At 36.7% G+C, this 24,979-nt stretch overlaps 1 protein-coding gene across 3 annotated transcripts in view; it reads left to right on the top strand.

Moving 5' to 3' along the window:
- The window catches only part of LOC5567138 (diuretic hormone receptor), a 424,292-nt gene that overhangs the window by 259,759 nt on the left and 139,554 nt on the right, over positions 1–24,979 (top strand). For all 3 annotated transcript variants that reach the window (XM_021841104.1, XM_021841105.1, XM_021841106.1), the window contains one exon: positions 3,541–3,621. In XM_021841104.1, the coding sequence (XP_021696796.1) occupies positions 3,541–3,621 (81 nt within the window). The remainder of the gene's footprint in view (positions 1–3,540; positions 3,622–24,979) is intronic.

Below are 24,979 nucleotides of genomic sequence, written 5' to 3'. Positions count from 1 at the left end.
CAGCAACAAACTGCGGTTCCCGTAATAATTTACACCGAAAAAAAAATTTTTTTTTCTACTAAATGTGAAAATTGTGACATGTTTGAAATGTCATAACTTTTTTGTTTATTGGTTTACCATCACCAAATTTTTATGGTAGATAGCTAATATAATGGACCGTTTTCCCTCAAAAAATTACGTTGGTATTCCGATAGGGTTTTGAGATATTTGAGTTTTTGTGTCAAAAATTATGTTTTTAAATGCAAAAAATTTTTTTTTACTGTGTGTATTTTTTTTGGAATCTTTATTTAGTTGTCTAACTTTGTTTCTTTAGTTGTCTAACAATCGAACGAACCGTTTTTGCTGTGCAGCTTTTTGAATATTTTTGAACCATTTTCACATACACCCTTTTGAAAAGTTAGTCGTGACTCAACTTGAAGATTTGATATCGGAAAATGACGATTTAGATGGAACTGGAAAGCTGTGCAAAGTTTCAGCTCAATAGAAAAAAATGAATTAAAAAATTTACCAAATTTTGGTGCTGTTGCTTGGAATCACTCCCTTATGTGTGGAGTGCAATCAGCACTTCAACAGCGCGTAATGGGTAAAGTCATATACTTCTGTTCAGATAGTCAAGCTGCTATAAAAGCTCTCGCTTCGGCCAACTCAAGGTCGAAGCTTGTTATCGCATGTCGAACTCAAATTGAGGAACTGAATTCAGTCAACTCTGTAAACCTTGTATGGGTACCTGGCCATTCTTCCATCGTTGGAAATGAATTGGCTGATGAGCTTGCTCGCGATGGAACATCGCATGACTTCATTGGCCCTAAGCCGGCTATTCCAATTTCGAAGTGCTGGGTGAAGCTTCAGATAAATTCTTGGGCGGCAACTCAGCACAAGCAATATTGGAATAGTTTGGAGTCATGTCGTCAAACAAAATTGTACATTACTGAGCCATCTCCAAGGGTGGCGAAGTATTTAACAAATCTGTCAAAGAAGAATTGCAGTCTCTTGGTCAGAGCGTTGACAGGCCACTGCCGACTCAACTATCACATGGCAAATATTCAGCGTGCTGACTCATTTGTGTGTGATAGTTGTGACTCCGATTATGGAACTTCGTATCACCTGATATGTAACTGTCCAGTTTTTGCGCAAATGCGATTCCAATTACTTGGTAAACACTTATTAAGTGAAACTGAATTCAGAAGCCTGAATCTTCAGGACATTCTGTTATTCTTAACCCGCTGTGGTAATGAGCTATAGGCTCTCTTTGCGCTCATGCGTTTTGCAGTGCCCTTTTTAGGGCGCTGCTCGAACCCATTGTGGTGTGGAGCTACATGCTCTCATTTCGCTTAGGCGATCTTCCCTCTTCAAGGGACCCCACTCCTATTTCCTCCCATCTTTCCCTTCCCTTTTCTCTCCCATCGGGTAGATGATGAAATAGGCTCAAATATGGCGATGGCACAAATCTCCCAACTGGTGGGGAACGTGCCTTTGGAGCCGGCCTTCTGATACCTGATACAATTTTGTTATAATTCACTGGTCAGGTAGAATTAAGTTAAATTTGAATCAATAATATGCGATGTAGGAGTTTTGAAATGGAGCAGATATATAATTTTATTATTCAATAATTTTCGAGCAATATGAACCTTCATTTTTTATTGCACACGTCATTGCTCACTTTCGATCAAGAATTGCAACAGGCGATTTTCTCGTATCGTAATTTAAGTTTGTTTTTCCATCGTTTAGTCTCAGTTAGACCAGACCACGCTTGGTCTATTTGTATAAAAATTTTGATCGACAATCAAATTGGAAAAGAAAAAGACATTGACAAGACGTTGTCGTAATCCGGATAAGCTTGAATATATCCCTGAAAATTGATATTGATATCATTTCCATGCAAACTGAATAACGATGAAGACACTACGGAAAATTTTGCATAATTTCGAGGAAAATCGTAATGAATGGATGTAGGATTGCAAAAATAACAATTCTACAGAACGTCAATCCAAACAAGCTTCGGTCGTACCGTCGTCAATACCTGCAATTATTCCGTATACATCTGCATAATCCATTTCTTTCTATTCGAGCCACACGTATAGAGAAGAATACTCCAAAACGAACCGTGTATCGGCAACGGAATAGTTATACACGTTATTTAAGAACGCGATGATAAAGCAAAGATCAACCTTAACTTCCAATGATGATGATTTGAATGTTTTGTTTTTTTTTTTCATTTATTTGTTGAGACGCATGATTAAAAATGGGTTTTAGGACGTTATTATAAATTATGAGAGAATTTCACGAATGAGCAATATGGCTGAAAAATCTTATTGCGTGCACATTGCACCATCCTCCCCTGCCAAACCCAGACCAAGCTTTATCCTTTTCGCATGCTCCGACACATGGCCAGAACCGGAAGCTGCTGTCGACTCTAATGAAAATTGATACCGATCTAGCGGTGAAGCGTCTAATGAAGCAGGAGCACGATGCGGAACTCATGCTGCTGTCTTTTTTTCTAGTTTCTGCTACCTACTGCTGATTGCAACGATGTGTTCCATTTTCCATTTCCCCACACCCGATCAACGTCCGTTGCGTTTGCTGACGGGATACACCGTTAAACGTGGTAACTTGCAACAATTTTAAAGTTCAAAGCTCTGCAGACGACAGTTCAAAAGTTTTAAGTAAATGAATAACAGTTAGTTGTCCTTTGATAGGTGTGGAATACGATATGAAATATATTATACCGAAATTTGGTTCCCATGAGTTAGGAGGGTCGGAAAATGTGCATGTTTCATTCCACCCAGAATATGAAGTATCTTGCAACTCGCAGAGCTACTTCCCAAGTAACACAGAAAACAAGTTATTTGCAACCATCGGAAATCGATGTTATATTCGAGTCAGAAGAGTTTTTCAAGCACTTCGAGCACAAAAAAAGATCGAAAAATTAAAAAAAAGTTATCGTAATTCAAACATATTTTTGTGGTAAAAAAAAATTATGCTACCAGTAAAAAAGTTAATATTGCATGAAAAATAAATTATGTGTCGATGTGTTCCAAATTTTCCCGCTGTTGCAAGTTCCCCCATTCGACGGTACCTTCTTGCCATTCAGCTGGATCTCATCGGAGACAACTGACCGGCGCGACGTGACTCGATACTCACTTCGTTCCAACAACGTTCAGCTGGTCGTTTCTGACCGGGTGGAAAACTAATTGCGGAATAATTAAAGCCTCAAACTGTCAGTTCCACCGTGACCCCTTTCTTGGTTCGGCACAAATGGATAAGCTACGATGTGAGAGCAAAGTGCATTAGCCATCCATCCGTTCCAGTGAAACGTCACGCCAACCATCCGATATGGTCGGAAAACTTGAAAACAAAACTAATGACTCTTGAGCACGTTTGATTTGCTGTTTCCTTAAAGAAAATGGGAGCGGGTTCCCACGATAGTGGATCCGAAGAGCTGCCAGAGATTGCGATTAACGGTTCTATCACGGCACTATCTGAAAAAGCTGTTTGAACTAATTAAAGCATTTGTGTTTTTTTTTCTATTTCTACTTGCAGGACTCTATCTGTACATGTTGGTTGTGGAAACGTTTTCCGGCGATAACCTACGATTCAATATGTATGCGGCCATCGGGTGGGGTAAGTGACTTAACTATATACAATATTTTCTTAACTTAATTCAAGCAATTTTTGAAAGTTCTTTTGTTCCCCGATTCACACTTATCAACGTGACTTTCAAGCTGAAGAAACCATTCTAGATTTGACATATTATAGATTTAGAGGAGATTTAATACAACAAATTGTTTTGATGATAGCTGTAGAATACATTTTTGGGAATCTCTGTTAAATATATAAGATCCAACTTTTTATTGAATGGAATATCATATTTTGCTATCAAATATCGAAATATGCACATTCTAGGTAGTGGTATATGTTTTTTAATTACGTTGTATACCAGTCTATTTTTTTATCAAAGAAATGAACAACATAATGGGCTGCTTTTCCCACCAACAAAAAGAGTAGGGGGATTAGGGGAATACTGAACACATGGGGCGAAATGAACACCCCCTTGTTCTCTGGAAGTATGCATTATAAAATCTGTAATGTACATAAACTGCTTGACGGTATGAAAGTTTATGGATTGCATCAATTGTCATCTGAAGTTTGACTTCAATTTATTCAATTTTCGTAATAGCAAAGAATGTTTTGGACAACTCGTTGCAAAACTAGATTTTTCCTTACTTAACGCCAAGACATCCAAATTTTTAACTCTAAAATATTTCCAAAGCTATGCAGAACTTGGAAGATGATATGTTGAACTGTACAAAAAAACATAACTTTGTTCGAAAACACTATAAAACTCTCCGAAAAGTAAAATAAAGTTGATATAATTTATTGGTGAGAAATTGAGACATTCAACAATTGTTTTATGATAGTTTTTCAAGTGCCATATGACTGTCTTACGCACAGAGTAGTGTTTGATCCTTTGGTCGCATCACTTGTTCCATCGGGGGCGTGAACAATTGTGTTGCGCATCGCTCGTGTAGCACGGTGAAATCATCGCGCGGATCGCGTTAGTAGTGTTTGATCTATTGATCGCGTCGCTTGCTCTTGCAAGGTCGAGCGATGAACACTTTTTCGGCGTACAATGCGTTTATCGAATAATATCGCGCATCCGATTAGGCGTGGTTATATCATGGATCACATCACCAACCATTGCACACTGGGCCAGGAACAGAATATAGCCAGACAAAACCTCTAGCGCTTTACGAGTGCATTTTTTCGGGTTGGTGTCAAAGGAGACTTATCTTGAATTTGTTTGTTCTTCAATTTGATGATAAAAGTTAGTTGGAAATTTTGCTGCATAGGTGGCGCTGCGATGCATACTTTTTTGTTTTGCGTCCTAGAGCTTTCGCGTATTCGGCAAAGTTATGGAACGTGTAAAAATTCCGTGTTCCTGCTCATGTCATTTGACTGTTTTATACAGTATGGCCCATAAAAAATGCGAAAATCGTCATATCATGTTTTATGATAGTTTTTACATGGAAAATGTGAATGGAATATAAATATTATTCATTACTCAGTTTTTCGCTTTGGACATGATTTTTATCTGTAACTTTCACCTTACCAGAGAGGATTTGGAAACATCCCTTCAAATTTTATCATGCGGGCGTCGAATTCAATATCTGTGTGATGAAAGCTTCTAACACATGACAAAACCTTTGAACTTTTTTGCTTTATTACATTATTTAGGACAGTAAAAAAATATGACAACAATTGTCCTGGATAGCGAAGTTATGTTAGAATATACTACAATAATCAGCCATTACATTCACTAGCAAAAACAATGAAAATAACGCTTGTGGATGCTAAATTCACGTTCAAATAATTTTCGCGTGTTTTATGGGCCATACTGTACATTAAATAGTATTTGATGACATTGTTATGTGCGGGTTTAATTGTTTCGAACGAATTATTGGATCGTTGAAAACGTATTTTTTTTAAATTGTCGCATTATTGTAGTGTCACGTTACGAAAATAGCCTAAATTTCGACATTCTAAAATAGATATTTCTTTAAGAACTCTTATATTCTGGATTCTCTTAGTACTTGTCAAGATATGTGTTTTTGCTTTAAGTGGAAAGAAATAGTTATACTAGCTTTAAGCGGTGGCGCCGCCCAGCTGAAACCCTCCACGTTCTTGTGAGAAGAAAATATGTCTGTTTTTTCCCCTGTTTCACTAAGCTGATCTTATAAATCTTTTTTTTTTTTGAATGGACTCCTTCACCAGTGTTCCAAATCTTATCAGACAGGTGTCGCTTAGAGAAGGGATAGTCACAAACATGTCGAGGAACACTTGGTTCCGATACTAAACAACCTGGTTCTCCTCGGAAATATCCGGAACATTCGAATGAATGGTCAATTTTCGGAAATCATCCAAGACAGCTGCGGTTTTTGCAAGCTCATCAGAATGTTTCATTAGAGCAATTCTCGCTAAAACCAGGCCGTTATCGGCACCTATCGTTACGATTCAATTTTATGTCAGTGGTCGCTGGTATATGCTAAAACTAAATGGTGGTCCTTTTAGTTTTCTCAAATTGTTGAACCACTCGTACGCCAGCTATCTAAACAGTTTGCGAAAAAGACCATTTTTTAATAGATATTAGGTATTTCTCCTTGCGATATGTCTCATGTTTCCATTGAAACACATAGCACACTTAGTGGCATCGTATAGACTATGTAGAAAGGATGTAGCTTTCATTTGAAGCTCAAAAAATGTTTGCGACCATTTTAAATTTGGCCGCCATTTTGATTTTTCTAAAAAAAAAACTTTTTTTTTTCACCTATAGAGCGACGCTTGTTTTGAATTCTGAGATCACCATCAGAAAGCTGAGAAAAAAAACTGAGTAAGATGAGCTACAAAAACTAGGTGAGCAATGGTATTTTCCCTATGAAATGAACGATTTTCTAAATCATGTTCTACTATTTTGACGTATATGGCAAGTGCAATCAATGCAAACATCATTTTTTGCACAACAAAGAAACATGTTTTCCTTTGAGTCTTCTTTTGAATCGAGTAAAGAATAGGAATGTTATTTTGAATGAAAAAAAAAACTGGCGGCCAATTTAGATTTTGAGGCCATCTGGATTTAAAAAAAAATTAAATACTAGAATGGGTTTTTCACCTTGTTAGCAGTCAACATATTCAATTTCGAGGCTATCACTAAAACAGGTTACGCATACTCTTCTTATTATTATTCTCCTTTTTCTGGCGTTACGTCTTACAGTAACTGCACCGGTTTCTCCGACTAATTAGTTATGAAATATGTTACTAAATAGGAATTTCCTTTCATATTACATTTTTCACAAATGAATGATTCTTCGACATATCTCTGAATTCAGGAATAATGTATAACTGAGTTCAAAAAATGAAAACCTAGAACCATTGATTGGAATAAATTAACTTTTTTTCACCATATGCAAAGTTTTCCATTGAATGAAGTTTGAAGATTGCACGTTGGACATTAGATGAATTCTATGTCAAATCGGTCAGTCACAGTACTCGACCATCTTCGATTTGCTGTAAATTTTGCACATCTCTCTGGTATGATACAATAAGCATTTTCCATATAAAAATCGATCATTTCGACTCGAGAATAACTTTTGAAAAGGGCCTAAACATTTTTGCATGCACCTTATTTGAAAAACTCTAACTCCGAAACTGTTGATCTTAGAGAATAATGTTATATGAAGAAGTTGTAGTAAACCGTTTGGCCTAAAATATACACTTAAAAATTAACAAATTAAACTAACACAAAAACCCCATTTATAATATTTTTTAAATTTTCACCATAGAATCTTGATAGTAAAAAGATGTTTGGGACAAAGTTTCTTGATGGAGAAATTTTCAATAAAAAAGTTTCTTTAAGAACAACTATTGGTCGATTTTCAAAATTTTGATATTTTGTAAGAATAATAATAAATAATACGTTCTGATGATACAATAAGCATCTTGAAATGATTCTTAGCCATAATGATCACATGAATAATTTCTCTAGAAGCAGCCATTTTCGAATTATATGGAGTTTAATGCAAAAAATATTGTTTAAATATTAAAATAGGCCATTTTTATTAGCTATTCGTGATTCTCCATCAGGGAAATTAAGTAAGTGGAAAGAAATATGGTCTTTACTCTCGAAAACGTATTATTATTAATGGAGAAACGCGAATAACTTATGAAAAAGGCTTATTTTAATATTTAAACAATATTTTTTGCATTAAACTCGATATAATTAAAAAATGGCTACTTCTAGAGAAATTATTCGTATGATCATTATGGCTTATAATCATTTCAAGATGCTTACTGTATCATCAGAGCGTGTTTATTTTGACGAAAGTCAAAATTTTGAAAATCGACCAATAGTTGTTCTTAGAAAAACTTGTTTATTAAAAATTTCTCCATCATTAAACTTTGTCCCAAACATCTTTTAACTATCAAGATTCTATGGTGAAAATTAAATAAAAATGGGGTTTTCGTGTAATTTGAAATTCAATTTTTTTTTTCTATGAAAATAAATAAACTATTTTTTCAGTGTATATTTTTTTCTTATAGCCCAAACGGTTCACTAGAACTTCTTCATAGAACATTTTTCTCTAAAATCAACAGTTTCGGAATTAGAATTTTTCAAATAAGTTGCATGCTATAATTTATAGGCCATTTTCAAAAGTTACACTTGAGCCAAAATGATCAATTTTTCTATGGAAAACACTTATTCTACCATACCCAAAACATGTGCAAAATTTAATCTAAATCGAAGATTATCGAGTTCTGTGACTAACCGATTTGACATGGAATCCGTCTATGGTAAAAATTAAAAAAATATAAAAAATGGAGTTTTTGTGTAATTTGAAATTTAATTTTTATGTATGATTTTTTTGTGAAAATAAATAAAATATATTTTCAGTGTATGTTTTTTTCTTATAGTCCAAACGGTTCACTACAATTTCTTCATATAACATTTTTCTCTAAGATCAACAGTTTCGAAGTTAGAATTTTTCAAATAAGTTTCATCTAAATATTTATAGGCCATTTTCAAAAGTTATTCTTGAGTGAAAGTGATCAATTTTCCTATGGGAAACTCTTATTGTATCACACCACAAACATGTGCAAAATTAAATCCAAATCGCAGACTATCAAGCACGACTTTTATTTTTATCGGCTCATTCTGGATGGAAATCGTCATTAGTCAGTACAGTAGGGACCCGATTTTGTGGGGGAGCATGAGAAAATCGGCTCATATTTTGATATGTAAATATTTGCTTATGAATCACGTTTACAACCTACATAGCCATTTAAGGGGGTGATGGACATGGGCATGACCAGGTTTATTGTTTTTTAGGGGGGGAGGGAGAAGAATTCCGGGTGTAGTTACTGGATGAGTTCAAGAGGGAAGAATTTTAATCTTGAACGAGTACTTTGAAAAATATCTTTTATGTACCCAGTATTATTAAATTTATTAAATTATTACATTAATATTTTTGTAAAAAGTGTCATCAGGATTCCATAGAATAATTTTTAAATTAGGATGTTTTCACCTACACCTAGTTTCTTTTTCGTGAACTTGGCTGTGTTTTTTAATTTTAATAATTGTCAGGTCGCTGAGTAACAAAAAGAAGATCTCGAGTATGTGCTTTACTGATACTCGAGATCTTATGAAATTCGTTTGTCGACTACTCGGCTGTGGGTCAATTCACAAATTTCATAACGCCATATTTGACAACCACCAACCCCTTCGTAACGCTTTTTGTATGAATACTCTACAAATATTGTATGGGCTGTAACATAACAAGGACACCAACCCACCTCCTTCAGCGTTATTGAATTTGTAAATGGACCCTGTGCATATCTCCATTACGGGCTGTTGATAAAACCTTCAAAGATGTTTTGAAGAAGCCTGATTGTCTGGTAGACTCTATAAGTTTCATAATCTATCATGACGTAACTATTGTATAAGTACGAATGCTGGAGGGGCCCAGATAGCCGTAGCGGTAAACGCGCAGCTATTCAGCAAGACCAAGCTGAGGGTCGTGGGTTCGAATCCCACCGGTCGAGGATCTTTTCTGGTTGGAAATTTTCTCGACTTCCCAGGGCATAGAGTATCTTCGTACCTGCCACACGATATACGTATGCAAAAATGGTTATTGGCACAGTAAGCTCTCGGTTAATAACTGTGGAAGTGCTCATAAGAACACTAAGCTGAGAAGCAGGTTTCTGTCCCAGTGGGGACGTAATGCCAGAAAGAAGAAGAAGACGTATGCTGGAGACAATCCTTGAAGAATTCAAGGAGAATAATTCCCGTAGTGAAATTGTTCTATCGTACAGAGGGCAATAGGCATTGCCATTGTCCCCTCTGACTACGCCCATGCGTGCATGACATCGAACATCATCATCAGTAATAATGTAAACGTGGTAAAACATTTTTTAGAGACATTTTCTGTTCGTGGTCACTACTGTGCCGGAATCAGTTCATCTGTATCTTCTTTACCGATACAGATCTATTTTTAACTAATCTATATTTACATCTACTTTCACTCTCTTGTACTCTTTTGCTCTCACACTGAGCAGGTAGGAGAGTGCTCTGCTGTTAGTCCAATCGATTTCCATAAGCCATAGTCCTTGCTCTTGCGGTGGTTCGTTTTGCCGTGTTCATGAGTCGTTTTGAGGCTAGCTGCCTGCGAAGTGGGTCAGTTTGTCTCAGTCACCATCTGATACTGACGGAGGATGGATGTGCTCCCCAAAGCACGTTCCTCCATGCGGCGTCTTCTGGTGGCTGGACGGTTTTTTTTGTGGAGGGGCTGGGAATTGAACCCATGATCTTCCGCTTATGAAGCGAAAGCGTAACCTCAATGCTACGGACCCCCCTCCCTAATGGTAAACATCTTCTTCTTCTTCTTTTCGGCGTTACGTCCGTACTGGGACAGAGCCTGCTTCTCAGCTTAGTGTTCTTATGAGCACTTCCAACAGTAATTAACTCGTCCCCTTAATGCTACAACTAGATAACTCGAAAATCAAAATTTTGAGATGTGCAACTTTGAAAATATGCTCGTTGTACAAGGTGATGACTAATCGCAGAGAATTTGATTGGAAAGTAAATATCAACTTATGTATTTTCAATCACACACTTATGAGCTGTGGATATTTTGCAGATCTAATTGATAATAATGTTTTGACATATTGAAGTCAAAAATTTCAATTATCAAGTTATCTAGTTGTAGCATCAAGGGGACGAACTGAGAGCTTACTATGCCAATGACCATTTTTGCATGCGTATATCGTGTGGCAGGTACGAAGATACTCTATGCCCTGGGAAGTCGAGAAAATTTCCAACCCGAAAAGATCCTCGACCGGTGGGATTCGAACCCACGACCCTCAGCATGGTCATGCTGAATAGCTGCGCGTTTACCGCTACGACTATCTGGGCCCCATGGTAAACATGACGAAGACAATTTTTTGATATATTCAAAATAGGCAGACAAAATCGGGTCAGTACTGTATTGTGGTAATATCTGTAGTCTCAACGTTAAACATTGCCAAAAATGCATTGATTTTTAGTAAAAATCTTATGTTTCTGAGCTAAACAAATCCTTGACTTTCTGAGCTATAAAAATCGTTAAACTGCCGCCTACATGTATAAAATAGCGAAATTAAACAGCTAAGAAGCAGGCCTTGTTCCAATGTAGATGTAATGCAAATACTCAGGAGTATCACTTTAATGTTGAAAAATCTTATGGTCATTTTGGAATTTTGCGCCATCTTGGTTTTGAGCAGTTGAATGTGTTTTACCATCTTAGCGCTCATCATGTTGAATTATTAGGCCTCCTTTGAAAAAAAAAAACAATCATTCTTAAATTATCTCAGCTGTACAATAGATTGTTCATTTCAATCAACGTTTTTAGAAATAAATCAATACCATTCCTAAACTATATGTACAAACGAATCATTCTGGTAGCAAATAAGCATTATAAAAGAAAATTTGTATTAAATAATTTGTTTTTATAACTAAGCTGAGAAGCAGGCTCGGTTCCAGTATGGACGTAACACCCGAAAAGAAGAAGAAGAAGAAGAAGAGTATACGTTCCCACTATGGGCAGCTTCCATACAGACAAGCGGCCAAAAATATTTTTTTCCATCTCGTGTCGTATTTATGAGCTTTGTGGTACAAATTTGATGATATATTTTCAAAAACAAGTTTTCGAGACTAACTTTTGAATTGGGCCTAAAGCGAAATAATGAGTTTTGTTATTAATTATACACATAAGCCACTTATGCAATTAACGTTGTGCAAACCATTATATATATTAGAACTTACACACCTATAAATAATGATATGAATGATTTAGCGATATTCATTTATGCTCTGAATTGTGTTTTAGCTGTTTCGATAGAAAATGGTTGAAAATATTGGAAAAATTCAAAAAGCCCTAAATTAAAAAAGTGCAAATTTGTGCAGCTAAAATCTTCACGATCCTTTAGTTTCCTTCTCAAAGACAACTTGGGACAAAAAAGTGTAGGATGTTTAAAGTTTCAAAAAAAATCAAATATGTATTATCCGACTTAAAGTACCAATTTTAATTTCATTTTATTTTTCTAAGATAGCCTTTTCAATAAGCTTTCGCACAGTGTATAAAGATATGTATAAAATATTACGATTATGCAGTATATTCTATTCAATGCAAACCCTCTGCTTGCACCGAAATCATTATTTTTCTTAAAAACTACAACTTTGACATCTTTTATCAATAAAACAATGAAAGATCTTGCCCTGATATTCCAGGAATATCTTAATAGAAGTGTTTACTATGGAATGATGTACAAGAAAAACCTACCACAACAAGTCAAATTTTCGATTATTGGCCTCCTGATCGCCCATAGTGGTTACCTGTTTTTATTGGTAATCTCGAAATTAAATACGTTGAGTGTTAACAAGGTGGAAAACTCATTCTACTACTCAAAATCGAAGAACATGATTTAGAAAATCGTTTTTTTCATAGATTAAGTACCATTACTCACCTAGTTTTTGTAGCCTATCTTACTCAGTTTTTCCTCAGTTTTATGATGGTAATCTCAGAAAAATTTAAAATGGCCGCTAAAATTTTTTGAGTTTCAAATAAATAAATACGTATAAACACATTATTTATACGTATACAAATCAAAAAATCGTCTTCACTAAGTTTGCTATGTGTTCCAATAAAAAATATGGAAATATGAGACATATCGCGTGGAGAAATACCTAAGATTTTTCGCAAACTTTTAAGCTAGCTAGCGTACGAGGGGTCCACCGATTTGAGAACACCAAAAGGACCACCCTTTAGTTTTAGCATATACCAGCGATCAGTAACGTTAAATTGAAATTCTAACGATGGCGGCCTAGTTTCAACGAGAATTGCTCATTATAGATGGGCAGGTTTTTTTCAAACATATCAGAAATCATAATTATAAGACATAACGGATGATTTGAATTGTTCTTGAATATAGGTGGCCACAAGAAAGACATAGACACTATATAGACACCTATGCACATAAAAAAAATCAAATTATACGTTGCGTTCTACAATATTGATGGTTGACGTGTTTGAAAAAAAACAGGATGGTCTAGGATGATAAATACGACCAATTTTGAGGATGTTCCGGATCTTCCGGAGGATGTTGTAGTGGTCATTTGACCGAACGCCATTTAGCCAAACAGGTCGTTTGGTCGAATTATGAACATAAAAAATTAAATGTTACAACGCTGATGTATGATTCTAAAGAGCGGCCCAATAACTGTGATGGAATGGGACATCATGTTTGTTGACAATGATGAAATCGACTTGTTAATTCAAGACAAAGTAGTAGTAATGAACAGTTTTCAAATATTTTCTAAATATTTCAACTTAAACAGCAATTTAGCCATGCTTTATATATAAAAAAGAACTATGACACATAGCTCGTGGCTATATTTTGCATGTATTATGTTTACTGAAAGTTTTAAGCATGTTTAAAACATGTTTCAATCAACTTTTTGATTTGGCTAATAGTAAGTAGCATTGATGCATGCCAAAAAAAATCTCAATATATTTGAAAGTCTGCTACTAACTGAATGTGTAGCTCCTGAAGCCAAATATGCATCACATGCGTATAAATCAATTACTTCTTGAGCTATTTAAACATTAAAAACACATTAAATCGCGTAATACGTCTTCATGTAAGCAGTTCCCTTGGAAAATTCTGCATTCGTCATAGTAGTTCCCCTGTTTTGCTGAATAAGGCAATCTTATGAAAATTTTGACAAAGAAATTGTTTTTGTCAATTCCATTTTAGGCTAAACAGCATTTACCTTGCTTACATCATTTACATACCTACCGATTATCAATAAGTCATGCAAATCATAGTTTCACAAAGTTAAAAAAACGCATGAACGCATGAAGACTACTCAATTTAGCGTAGCGTTAGCGTAGTTACGGCATACTTCGTAGATTGGATACTAGCAACATTCATGTTTATTTTTTTAATAATCTCATCCTGACTACTTTCAGGAACAAGGCAGGGGAGTATACCTTGTTCAAATCATAAACAAGAATACTAAAAGCATGAATGTCACTATTCCCGGCCACGCCCATCTTTACCGTAACTTGGGATAGGGGAAGGAATTGTTGATGTAGCACTTACTTAACCTTCCGCGGATGTTAAGAAAAACAACTTAATAAGATACTGGGGTCATTATGACCCAGAAATGTATACCCCTATAAATCAGCGAAATATCAACCGAATAATGAAATTTATGCCGCATTCGAAAGATATACTCCTCAAGATTCTGATCACTACCTGGAATACCGGTTCCGGATCCAGTGGCCACCGGGAATCGGCTACGAAGGGGACCATGTTGGCCACGTGGAATTTCAGTACACTCAGTCCAGAAATCTGCAGTCATCACCAAATTGTATAAGATGCAGGCCATATAGGAATGTACTGTCTTCAGCAAACTTGCTTCGGGGACCAAGAACTTTCACATGGGATACAATTTAGTTCAGAACTTGACCACCGCGTGGCGCTAGCGTCGATATGAACTTCCGGTAGGGGCTAATTATGCGATAACTCGAGATTGCGAGCACATAGAAGGATGCAGTCTTCAGCAAAGTTTCTCAGGAGGATAAGGACTTCCTTATGAGATACAATTTAGTTCAGAACTCGACCTCTGCGTGGCGCTAGCGTCGATATGAACATCCGGTAGGAGCCAATTATGCGATAACTTGAGATTGCGAGCACATAGAAGGATGCAGTCTTCAGCAAAGTTTCTCTGAAGGATAAGGACTTCCTTATGAGATACAATTTAGTTCAGAACTCGACCGCTGCGTGGCGCTAGCGTCGATATAAACTTCCGGTAGGAGCTAATTATGCGATAACTCGAGATTGCGAGCACATAGAAAGATGCAGTCTTCGGCATAGTTGTTCAGGAGGATAAGGACTTCCACATAAGATAAATTTAGCTTAGAACTCGACCACCGCGTGGCGCTAGCGTCTATATAAACTTCCGGTAGGAGCTAATTATGCGATAACACGAGATTGCGAGCACATAGAAGGATGCTGTCTTCGACAAAGTTGCTCAGGAGGATAAGGACTTCCACATGAGATACAATTTAGTTCAGAACTCGACCGCTGCATGGCGCTAGCGTCGATATGAACTTCCGGTAGGGGCTATTTATGCGATAACTCGAGATTGCGAGCACATAGAAGGATGCTTTCTTCGGCAAAGTTGCTCAGAAGGATAAGCACTTCCACATAAGATACAATTTAGTTCAGAACTCGACCACCGCGTGGCGCTAGCGTCGATATGAACTTCCAGTAGAGGCTAATTATGCGATAACATGAGATTGCGAGCACATAGAAGGATGCAGTCTTCGGCAAAGTTTCTCAGGAGGATAAGGACTTCCATATGAGATACAATTTAGTTCAGAACTCGACCGCTGCGTGGCGCTAGCGTCGATATGAACTTCCGGTAGGAGCTAATTATGCGATAACTCGAGATTGCGAGCACATAGAAGGATGCAGTCTTCAGCAAAGTTGCTCAGGAGGATAAGGACTTCCTTATGAGATACAATTTAGTTCAGAACTCGACCTCTGCGTGGCGCTAGCGTCGATATGAACATCCGGTAGGAGCCAATTATGCGATAACTTGAGATTGCGAGCACATAGAAGGATGCAGTCTTCAGCAAAGTTTCTCTGGAGGATAAGGACTTCCTTATGAGATACAATTTAGTTCAGAACTCGACCACCGCGTGGCACACAGATATTGTCCGTGCATCAGAATTATAGTCCCTACCCAGGTAACAATTTGAAGCTGCTCAAACGCTTTTATAGCCAATTAAATTCAGCCTTTGTTTGAACAAAAGCTGTTCATAGCCTGCATTCACTGTTGTTCAGCTGTTAAACATCTAATTCTGGCGATTTTATTCAGCCTTAAGCTTAATTGAAGCTATATAGAAGGCTGAATAAAGGTCTAGCAAGCGCTTGCAGCCTCTTGCAATAACCATAATTCTATTTTTAGAACAGATGGCAACCTTCGAAAGCTTAACTATCGCTTATTCATCCATTATTCAACAATTAACCAAAAAAAAATTAAAAAGTATTTACAGGTTTATAAGTTTTGGGTTTTATCAACGCAACTAACAATTTCAAACACATAGTGTAGAAATGTGCTGGAATTTAAAGATGAAGATTAGTAAATATGTGCCATTGAGATTTGAACTGGGATTCGCTGATTTATAACCACTTACCTTGACATCTGCTCCACATGAGGCTGTGTGAACATCATCAACAGCAAGGGACTAACATATTGTTTTGTCTGAATAAGGGCTATTTTAAAGGCTGCATTGAGGCTGAAGAAGTGATAACAGCGCTATGCAAAAACACTTGAATTAGCTGTCAAAGTGTGTTGTGATTTGTGTTTCAAAATAGAATCCTCGGTAATTTTTTATTTCTGCTATTCAATTGTTGTCAACGCAAGTTGGTAATGATTTCGATTTCGTACAGTAAATTAAAAATGTTACGAAGAAATCTGCGTCATCGAGTGTAGTGTTCTACTCTTGTTGTTACACAAGGTCATCGATGCCGGATTCAGGATTTTTTTCGACAAATGATAGGCCCGTGTGCGTTTACAGCATGTCTGCTTCGGGATGTGACCTTACTTGTTGTTCGATGAAACAGTTTTATAATAATCAATTAAGTGTTCGACCCAATGTAGGTATATATTTCGGTATGTATATTTTTATCAACATACAGGTGAACAATTTTTCGACAATGGCTGTTGATTTGATTAAAGCTTTAAATAACCTTTAATCTATATCATTCAGGTTGGCTGAACAAAAGTTAAAACTGTAGATGAAAAATAGTTTGTTCAACTCAATATTCAGCTTTGAGTATACTGCTGAATAAGAGTGTTTAATAAGCTTTTCTTCAAATAATTGTTCAGCTGTCACGGTGTTCAGCCTTGTACACCATTGATCAGCCAATATTCAGCAAATACTCTTGCTGTTCAGCTTTCATTATTACTTGGGTACTTCTTCAAACTAGAGTATCAAATGAAACAAATTGTTCAATTCGACTCCATTTTTTTCTTGTCTCGATCATTGTCAGATCATTCTCGGCAACTGGGAAAACCGAGACTTGTCACTTTCAACAAGGTTTAAAATGTAATAAGGACTAATAAGTGTTCCTTTCATTACTTGAACATCCGGTTCTCTTCGTTTGAAGCAGTCAGGACTAGGGTTCACTGGTATATCTTTTCTCCATAACGCACCACGAAAATGTGACGTACCCGCGTTATGGGTCATTTAGAAGGATGCTGTCTTCCACAAAGTTGCTCAGGAGGATAAGGACTTTCACATTGGTTACAATTTAGTTAAGAACTTGACTACCGCGTAGCGCTGGCGTCAGTATGAACTTCCGGTAAGGGCTAGTTATGCGATTACTGGAGATTGTGTGCATATAGAAGGATGCTGTCTTTGGCAAAGTTGCCCAAGAGGATATTTTTTTGTCTCTTATAATGAGATTTTTAACCCATAGCAAGTTTATCTTGAGACCAACGGCTTTGAGATCAAAAGTGACCATCAAGGGTATGTGATTTGATCCCAGGTCTTCAGCGTGAGAGGTTTGTGAACCAACCACAATATTAGGGTCCGTCTCACAAAAGAATAAGGTATTCCACTTGGGCTACAGTTCAGTTTAGAATTCGACCACCCGGTGGATTTGACGTCGATTTGTATTTCCGATAGAGGTTAATTATTAGAGGGCGGTTTCACATTTTTTGAGCCCAAACACGACCCGTACCCGACTTACTTAATTTTTTAAACCCGGACTCGACCCGTACTCAGACCTGATCCGAACCTGAAAAAAAATCCACTGTTCAAATCCGAATCTGACTCGAAACCTAAACATTTTTTGTAAGAAAAGACCGAGTTTTAAAAATAGATAAATTCATCGTTTCTGATACATAAGGAAGCTTTCCGATTGTTACTCTTATCATAACTCTTACTAAAGTCCACCTTAATCCGCATTTTTACAAGCCCGATTCCGACGTACTCGAAAAAAAAAAAAATTCTAGCCTTCAAATCCGACCCGAACCATTCGAGTTTGGGTTTGAAAACCCGAGACCCTACTTATAGAAGGATGCTGTCTGCGGTAAAATTGTTCGAGAGAATAAGGAATTAGTCATGATCATACGTTTAAAATTTAACCAGCATTTGGTGCTGGCGTCTATATGTATTTCCAGAAGGAACTCTTTTTTGAAGGTTTTATCTTCGGCAAAGTTGTTCAGTTTTTTTTTAATTCTGCGTAGTAAATTCCTTGTGACGCTCGTCATTATATTGCTCTTATATGATATGAACTACACGATCCGACATGAAATATATGTTACGATATAAACTACAGTTGACTCTCCACAATATATTCAATGGACCACCGACTTATAGAATTATCAAATAATAGAATATACCGACACAAAATCGAAGGAACAAATTTCTGTATTTCCAATATTTTTATTATCATTTTTGCAAGAAAGCAATATTATTCTGTTGATATTTCTTTACAAACTATTATTTGAAAACATTTTTCGAAGTGCTCGAAAAATCACGTTATTTTTACTGACAATAGTTTTTATCATTTTCATGTAATTACAACTTGTAAGTATTTATTCACCTTCAAACAAAAATTAGATCATGTTTCCCCAAAACATAAAAAAAATAAAATAGATATCGAGTTATGGAGAGAAATTCACATCTCACGTAACTTCAACTTGTGGAGATATCGAGTTACAGAAATATCGACTTATGGAGAGCACAATGTATGGAAATTTGAAGGAACTGGAAAATCCGTCTAGTTATAGAGTATATCTAGGAGAAGGTTTCGACCGTGATTGTTTTAAATTATTATTGTTTTATGGCTATATCGGTCATGCGACTCAAAGGTAAAGGGAGTCTATAGAAGCAAATGATGGAAACGAATAGGTGCATAGGCGTCGCAAGGGAGCGACAAGATTGAAATTTATTTAGGTGGTGAAAATTGAGCAAGCCATTTTAAAGTCAGTAAGCATCGAAGCGTCCTGTATTTTGCCTAGCTTCTCTACTGGAAAAGGGGGTTGGCTCAAAGCTTTGAGCTTTGCTACCAACACAGGTCGCTCCCTTGCGACGCCTATGCACCTATTCGTTTCCATCATTTGCTTCTATAGACTCCCTTTACCTTTGAGTCGCATGACCGATATAGCCATAAAACAATAATAATATAGAGTATATCGGGTTATAGAATATCGAGTAGTGGAGAGTCGATTGTATATAATATAAAATGAGCTCTATGATATGATTTGAACTATATTGTAGTCACTTCTAAAATTCCAACAAGAGTTCAGATACAGATAACGTCATGAAGTTGCAAAAAAAAAAATTACTTCTAGTTTTCTTTAGAAGTTGTTGCAGTATATGTGCACTTTAGTTTTTAATTGGATCCGGAGGAATATTATGACTTTATACCAGTATTTCCTTCTGGATTTCCTCCAAAAAGTTATCTGGATCTCAAGTCGTAGTTCACATCGGAGGTATTCAAAGGATTAAGTCCAGTAACCTTAAATGATTTGTATGATGGATTCAACAGTTATTTACCGAGAGCTTATCCGATGGAATACAAACCCATGCCCTTCTGTCCTCATCCTCTCGAAATATCTCCAGAGACTCCCTCAGATATTTCTCCAGGAAATCCTTCGAAGATTCCTCCAAGTATTTTACCAGAAAATAATCCAAGCTATTCTTTACCTTAAGCTCTACAATGATTTCCTCTGGGGTTCCCTAGGACTTTTGCCAGAGATTCTTTCAGGAAGAACTTTTGTTCGCCATGCATGGAATATCTTCCTCCAGGGAGTTGACATGGAATTTTTACAAGGATTCCTACAAGAAAAAATAAGTATAAGGATTTCTTTAGAGATTTTGCAAAGGTTTCCAGCAAAGGTTTTTTATTTATTAGATTTTGGTTTTTATTGGGATTCCTAAAGGAATTTTTCCAAGGATTCCTCCAGGATTCGTTTCAGGAATACTTCGAAATTTCTCCAGGGATTTTTTAAGTTATTGCTTCTGGTATTCCTCTATAAAATTTTCCACAGACTTTTGCAAGGATTCCTCCAGGAAAGTGTCTACAAGGATTCTTGCACAGATATCTTCAAGGCATTCTCCAGGAATTCCTCTTGGAGTAACACTTAAAACAATTTCTTCAAAGATTACTAAAGATGTTTCTCTAGTGATATCTTCAGAATTTCTTCCGAGGATTCCTCCACCGATACATACAAAGATATCCCCAAGCAGTTCTCTCGAGATTCGTTCAGAAATTATTCCGGGATTCCTCCAGGGATGATTCTTCGAGAAAATTCTACAAGGATTCCACAAGGAATTTCTGCAGGTGTTCTAAAACTCACGAAGTCCTCAAGGAAATTCCATGAAACGCCTCAAGAATTTCTCAAGATAATCTTCCAGGGATTCCCCAAGAATTTCTCCAGGGATTCGTACTGGGTCTCCAATAATACTCCATGGATTCCTCCAAGAGTTCTTCTTGAAATTTCACTAGAGATTCTCCCATTAATTCCTGTTAGAACATTATCAGAACTTATGCTAAAATTTCTCCATGGTTTTCATTAAAAAAAATCTCTACATATCCTCTTATAAAATCTCCATAATTTTTTTTTTTGAAAATCTATTCATAGATTTCTTTAGATTTTTCTCCTTAGATTTTCGAGAATTTTTCCATTTAAATATTCCTATAAGGATTCTTCCAGGGATTTATCCAACAAAAATCTACAAAGGTTTCTCCAGCAAAAAATCTACAGGGGTTTTTCCAGGGATTTCTCTAGCGATTCCACCAGCAAAATTTCTACATCGATTCTTCCTGGGATACCTCCAAGGATTCATCAGTGATTCCTCCAAAGATGTCTCCAAGAGTCCTTCATGAATGCCTACACTGCCCATAACTGCTTAACAGTCACATTCGACATTTTTGACAAATTGGAGTTGATACCATGGAGAGTCATCAAATGATAAATACTTTCGATCAACTTACTGAAATCTGTGGGATTGTTCTAGAAAATTCGAAAAAAAATACCAAGTTGTTTTATCACATTGGTAATTATAACCGCATAACAGTAACATTGAGATTATAAATGAGCCTCGTAATGTAACAGCAATGAAATTTATACCAGAATTATTTTCTGACTATTCACCTAGTATGCGATATGAGTTGTACAAAATATTAGTCTCAAATAAGCACTCTTGAGTTCCTGGTAATTTTTAGGAATTTTAGTTTCCTCCCATACTGCCATGAAATGTACACTTGGTATTCCATTTACTCAATGCCTACTTTTGTCGAATGTTACAAATATGCAGTTATGGGCAGTACATGAGTCTATCCAAAGACTCATCCAGAGATTTCTCTATGCAAATCTTTATAGGAATTCCTGCAGAGATTTCTCCAGTTTTTTCTTCAGGAATTTCTCCAAGGATCGCTTCAGAAAAATCTCTACATGGTTTGCTGTAGATATCGTTTCAGGAATGAACTGGTAGAGATTTGACTGTATATATAAATGAAATATGAGTTTCGTCTAAGCAGCCTTCATTATAAATAGAACGTTGAAAAAAATAAAGACTGCGTAACTGAAAAGCATATATGATTTTTCGGGGATTTTTGTAAGGAATTCCTCCAGAGCTTTCCTCGAGAATCTCTTCTTGGGCTCTTGCAAGAATTTCTCCAGCGATCCCTATAAGAACTCATTAAATAATTTCTTGTAAAATCCCCAATTGAATGGTAGAATCTCTGGAATAATTCGTTATAGAATTCCTGGCGCGATCCCTGGAGGAAATCTTAGGAATAAATCCTAGAAGAATCTTGAGAGGACTACCAGCGGAATGTCTGGAGAATTCACTGTGGAAATATTTTAAGTAATCCTTAGAGAAACCTCTGACATTCTGCAAAAATCTCTGTGGAGATCTTCTTGGAGGAATCCTTAGTGGAATCTCTTATTTTTATTAGAGGAATGTCAGGAGAAATCGCTCGAAGAATCTTTGGAAGAATCGCTGGAGAAGTGCTTGAAGTAATCTATGCAATAATTCCTGGAAAAGTTCCCTGAGGATGGATTAATTCCCGGAGAAAACTATCAGGAGTGAATTCTTCAGAGTTTTTGCAATTCCATCACAGGTCTTTTTTTTATTGAATTCTTCTACGATCTAATTTAAAAACTGTTTTCGGTATTTCTCAAGTTATTATTTTTGGATTTGACGGAATAACAGTCTGATTTTTTTTCTAAAGGATAATTTTGAATTTTCTCAAGAGGATTTTTTTAAAACACTTCAGAGTACTTTTTGATAATGCGTCCCAATGAAGCTATTTCTGGAATTCCTCCAGCTGTTCTTTCTAGTATTAGTCCATAAGATATTTCCAACATTCGTTCGAGTTAATGTATGAATTCCTCCACGGTCATTTATTCAATTGTTCCAGAAATCTACTGAAGGTCTTATCGAAGTTCTACATGAGTCTTATTTGATTCTTCTAATACTTTGTTATGGAATTCTACGAGAAATTTGAATTTTTGGGATTTTTTCATTGGTGTTTGCGAAATCGCCTAATTTTTTTTTTACAAATATTCTTTCATGATAATCTGACGAAGTTTTTCTGAGTTCTTCCTGGCAATAATGTTTTAATACAAAACCTTTATGCAAATTCTTGTACGCAAGATTTGTTGAAATTTCTGCAGATGCTGATTCTAAAGAAATGTCCAGAAGTTAACGGAGAAGAATGATTTATGTTGTCGTTACTATCCTGTTAATTATTTTTACTTACGCAAAACTAATTGATTCTGAATCAAATCAACTACTTCAGCACTAAATTTTACGTTAAATCAAATTCACACACTCAATATTTACATGAGTCAATGGGCCCTTCAATATCAACCCATGGAGGTTTCACTGTACTATAAACTTTTATTTATCTCAAAAATAATATTGATAATTATCACTATCCGAACACATTCACATCTTTATACTTCAAGTCATGCTCGCAAATCTACTTACTCTAACTTGCGAAGAATAGTGTAGGTGATAATCACAACTCCAGCAGAGGATTACGTTCAAATTAAAGTTTATGACGTGCACTTTTTTAAGTAGGGGTAAAAAAATGTAGGAAGTTTCTTATGAAATGTGCTCAAGAGTTCCTTTCGGAATTTTATCTCTTATTTCTTCTAGGGATACGCCCCAGAATTTTTTTTCAGGGACATCCTTATAAATTATCTCCTAGGAGAGACACCCCTAGTACTCCTCAAGGCGTAAGTTTTATTTATTTATTAATCCAATGATTTTAAAAATTTCTCCTTAAATTACTGTTAAGGTCATTTTGGAGTTTCTAACGAATTTCTTTCAGCAATTTGTTTATTTGTTTTCATTTAAAATTAGCCACGTGGTGGTCGAGTTCTAAACCAAATTGTTTCTTTTGTGGAAGTCCTCATCCTTCTGAGCAACTTTGCCGACGACAGCATCCTCTGTGTGCTCGTAATCTCATGTTATCGCATAATTAGCCCTACCAAAAGTCCATATCGACGCTAGCGCCACGCGGTGGTCGAGTTCAGAACTAAATTGTATCTTATGTGGAAGTCCTTATCCTCCTGAGCAACTTTGCCGAAGACTGCATCTTTCTATTGTTCGCATTCTTGTATTATCGCATAATTAGCCTCTGCCGGAAGTTCATATCGACGCTAGCGCCACGCAGCGGTCGAGTTCTGAACTAAATTGTATCTCATGTGGAAGTCCTTATCCTCCTGAGCAACTTTGCCGAAAACAGCATCCTTCTATGTGCTCGCAATCTCGAGTTATCGCATAATTAGCTCCTACCGGAAGTTTATATAGAAGCTAGCGCCACGCAGCGGTCGACTTCTGAACTAAATTGTATTTCATGTGGAAGTTCTTATCCTCCTGAACAAGTTTGCTGAAGACAGCATCCTTCTATGTGTTCGCAATCTCGAGTTATCGCATAATTAGCCTCTACCGGAAGTTCGTATCGACGCTAGCGCCACGCGGTGGTCAAGTTCTGAACTAAATTGTATCTCATGAGGAAGTGCTTATCCTCCTGAGCAACTTTGCCGAAGACAGCATCCTTCTATGTGTTCGCAATCTCGAGTTATCGCATAAATAGCCCCTACCGGAAGTTCGTATCGACGCTAGCGCCACGCGGTGGTCGAGTTCTGAACTAAATTGTATCTTATGTGGAAGTCCTTATCCTCCTGAGCAACTTTGCCGAAGACAACATCCTGCTATGTGCTCGCAATCTCGAGTTATCGCATAATTAGCCTCTGCTGGAAGTTCATATCGACGCTAGCGCCACGCAGCGGTCGAGTTCTGAACTAAATTGTATCTCATGTGGAAGTCCTTATCCTCCTGAGCAACTTTGCCGAAAACAGCATCCTTCTATGTGCTCGCAATCTCGAGTTATCGCATAATTAGCTCCTACCGGAAGTTCATATCGACGCTAGCGCCACGCAGCGGTCGAGTTCTGAACTAAATTGTATTTCATGTAGAAGTTCTTATCCTCCTGAGCAACTTTGCTGAAGACAGCATCCTTCTATGTGTTCGCAATCTCGAGTTATCGCATAATTATCCTCTACCAGAAGTTCGTATCGACGCTAGCGCCACGCGGTGGTCAAGTTCTGAACTAAATTGTATCTCATGAGGAAGTGCTTATCCTCCTGAGCAACTTTGCCGAAGAAAGCATCCTTCTATGTGTTCGCAATCTCGAGTTATCGCATAATTAGCTCCTACCGGAAGTTTATATAGAAGCTAGCGCCACGCAGCGGTCGACTTCTGAACTAAATTGTATTTCATGTAGAAGTTCTTATCCTCCTGAACAAGTTTGCTGAAGACAGCATCCTTCTATGTGTTCGCAATCT

This window comes from Aedes aegypti, chromosome 2, assembly GCF_002204515.2.
Source record: "Aedes aegypti strain LVP_AGWG chromosome 2, AaegL5.0 Primary Assembly, whole genome shotgun sequence".
Classification (NCBI taxonomy): domain Eukaryota; kingdom Metazoa; phylum Arthropoda; class Insecta; order Diptera; family Culicidae; genus Aedes; species Aedes aegypti.
The sequence above is the reverse complement of the archived record's forward strand: the minus strand, read 5'-3'. Positions and strand labels throughout refer to the sequence as shown.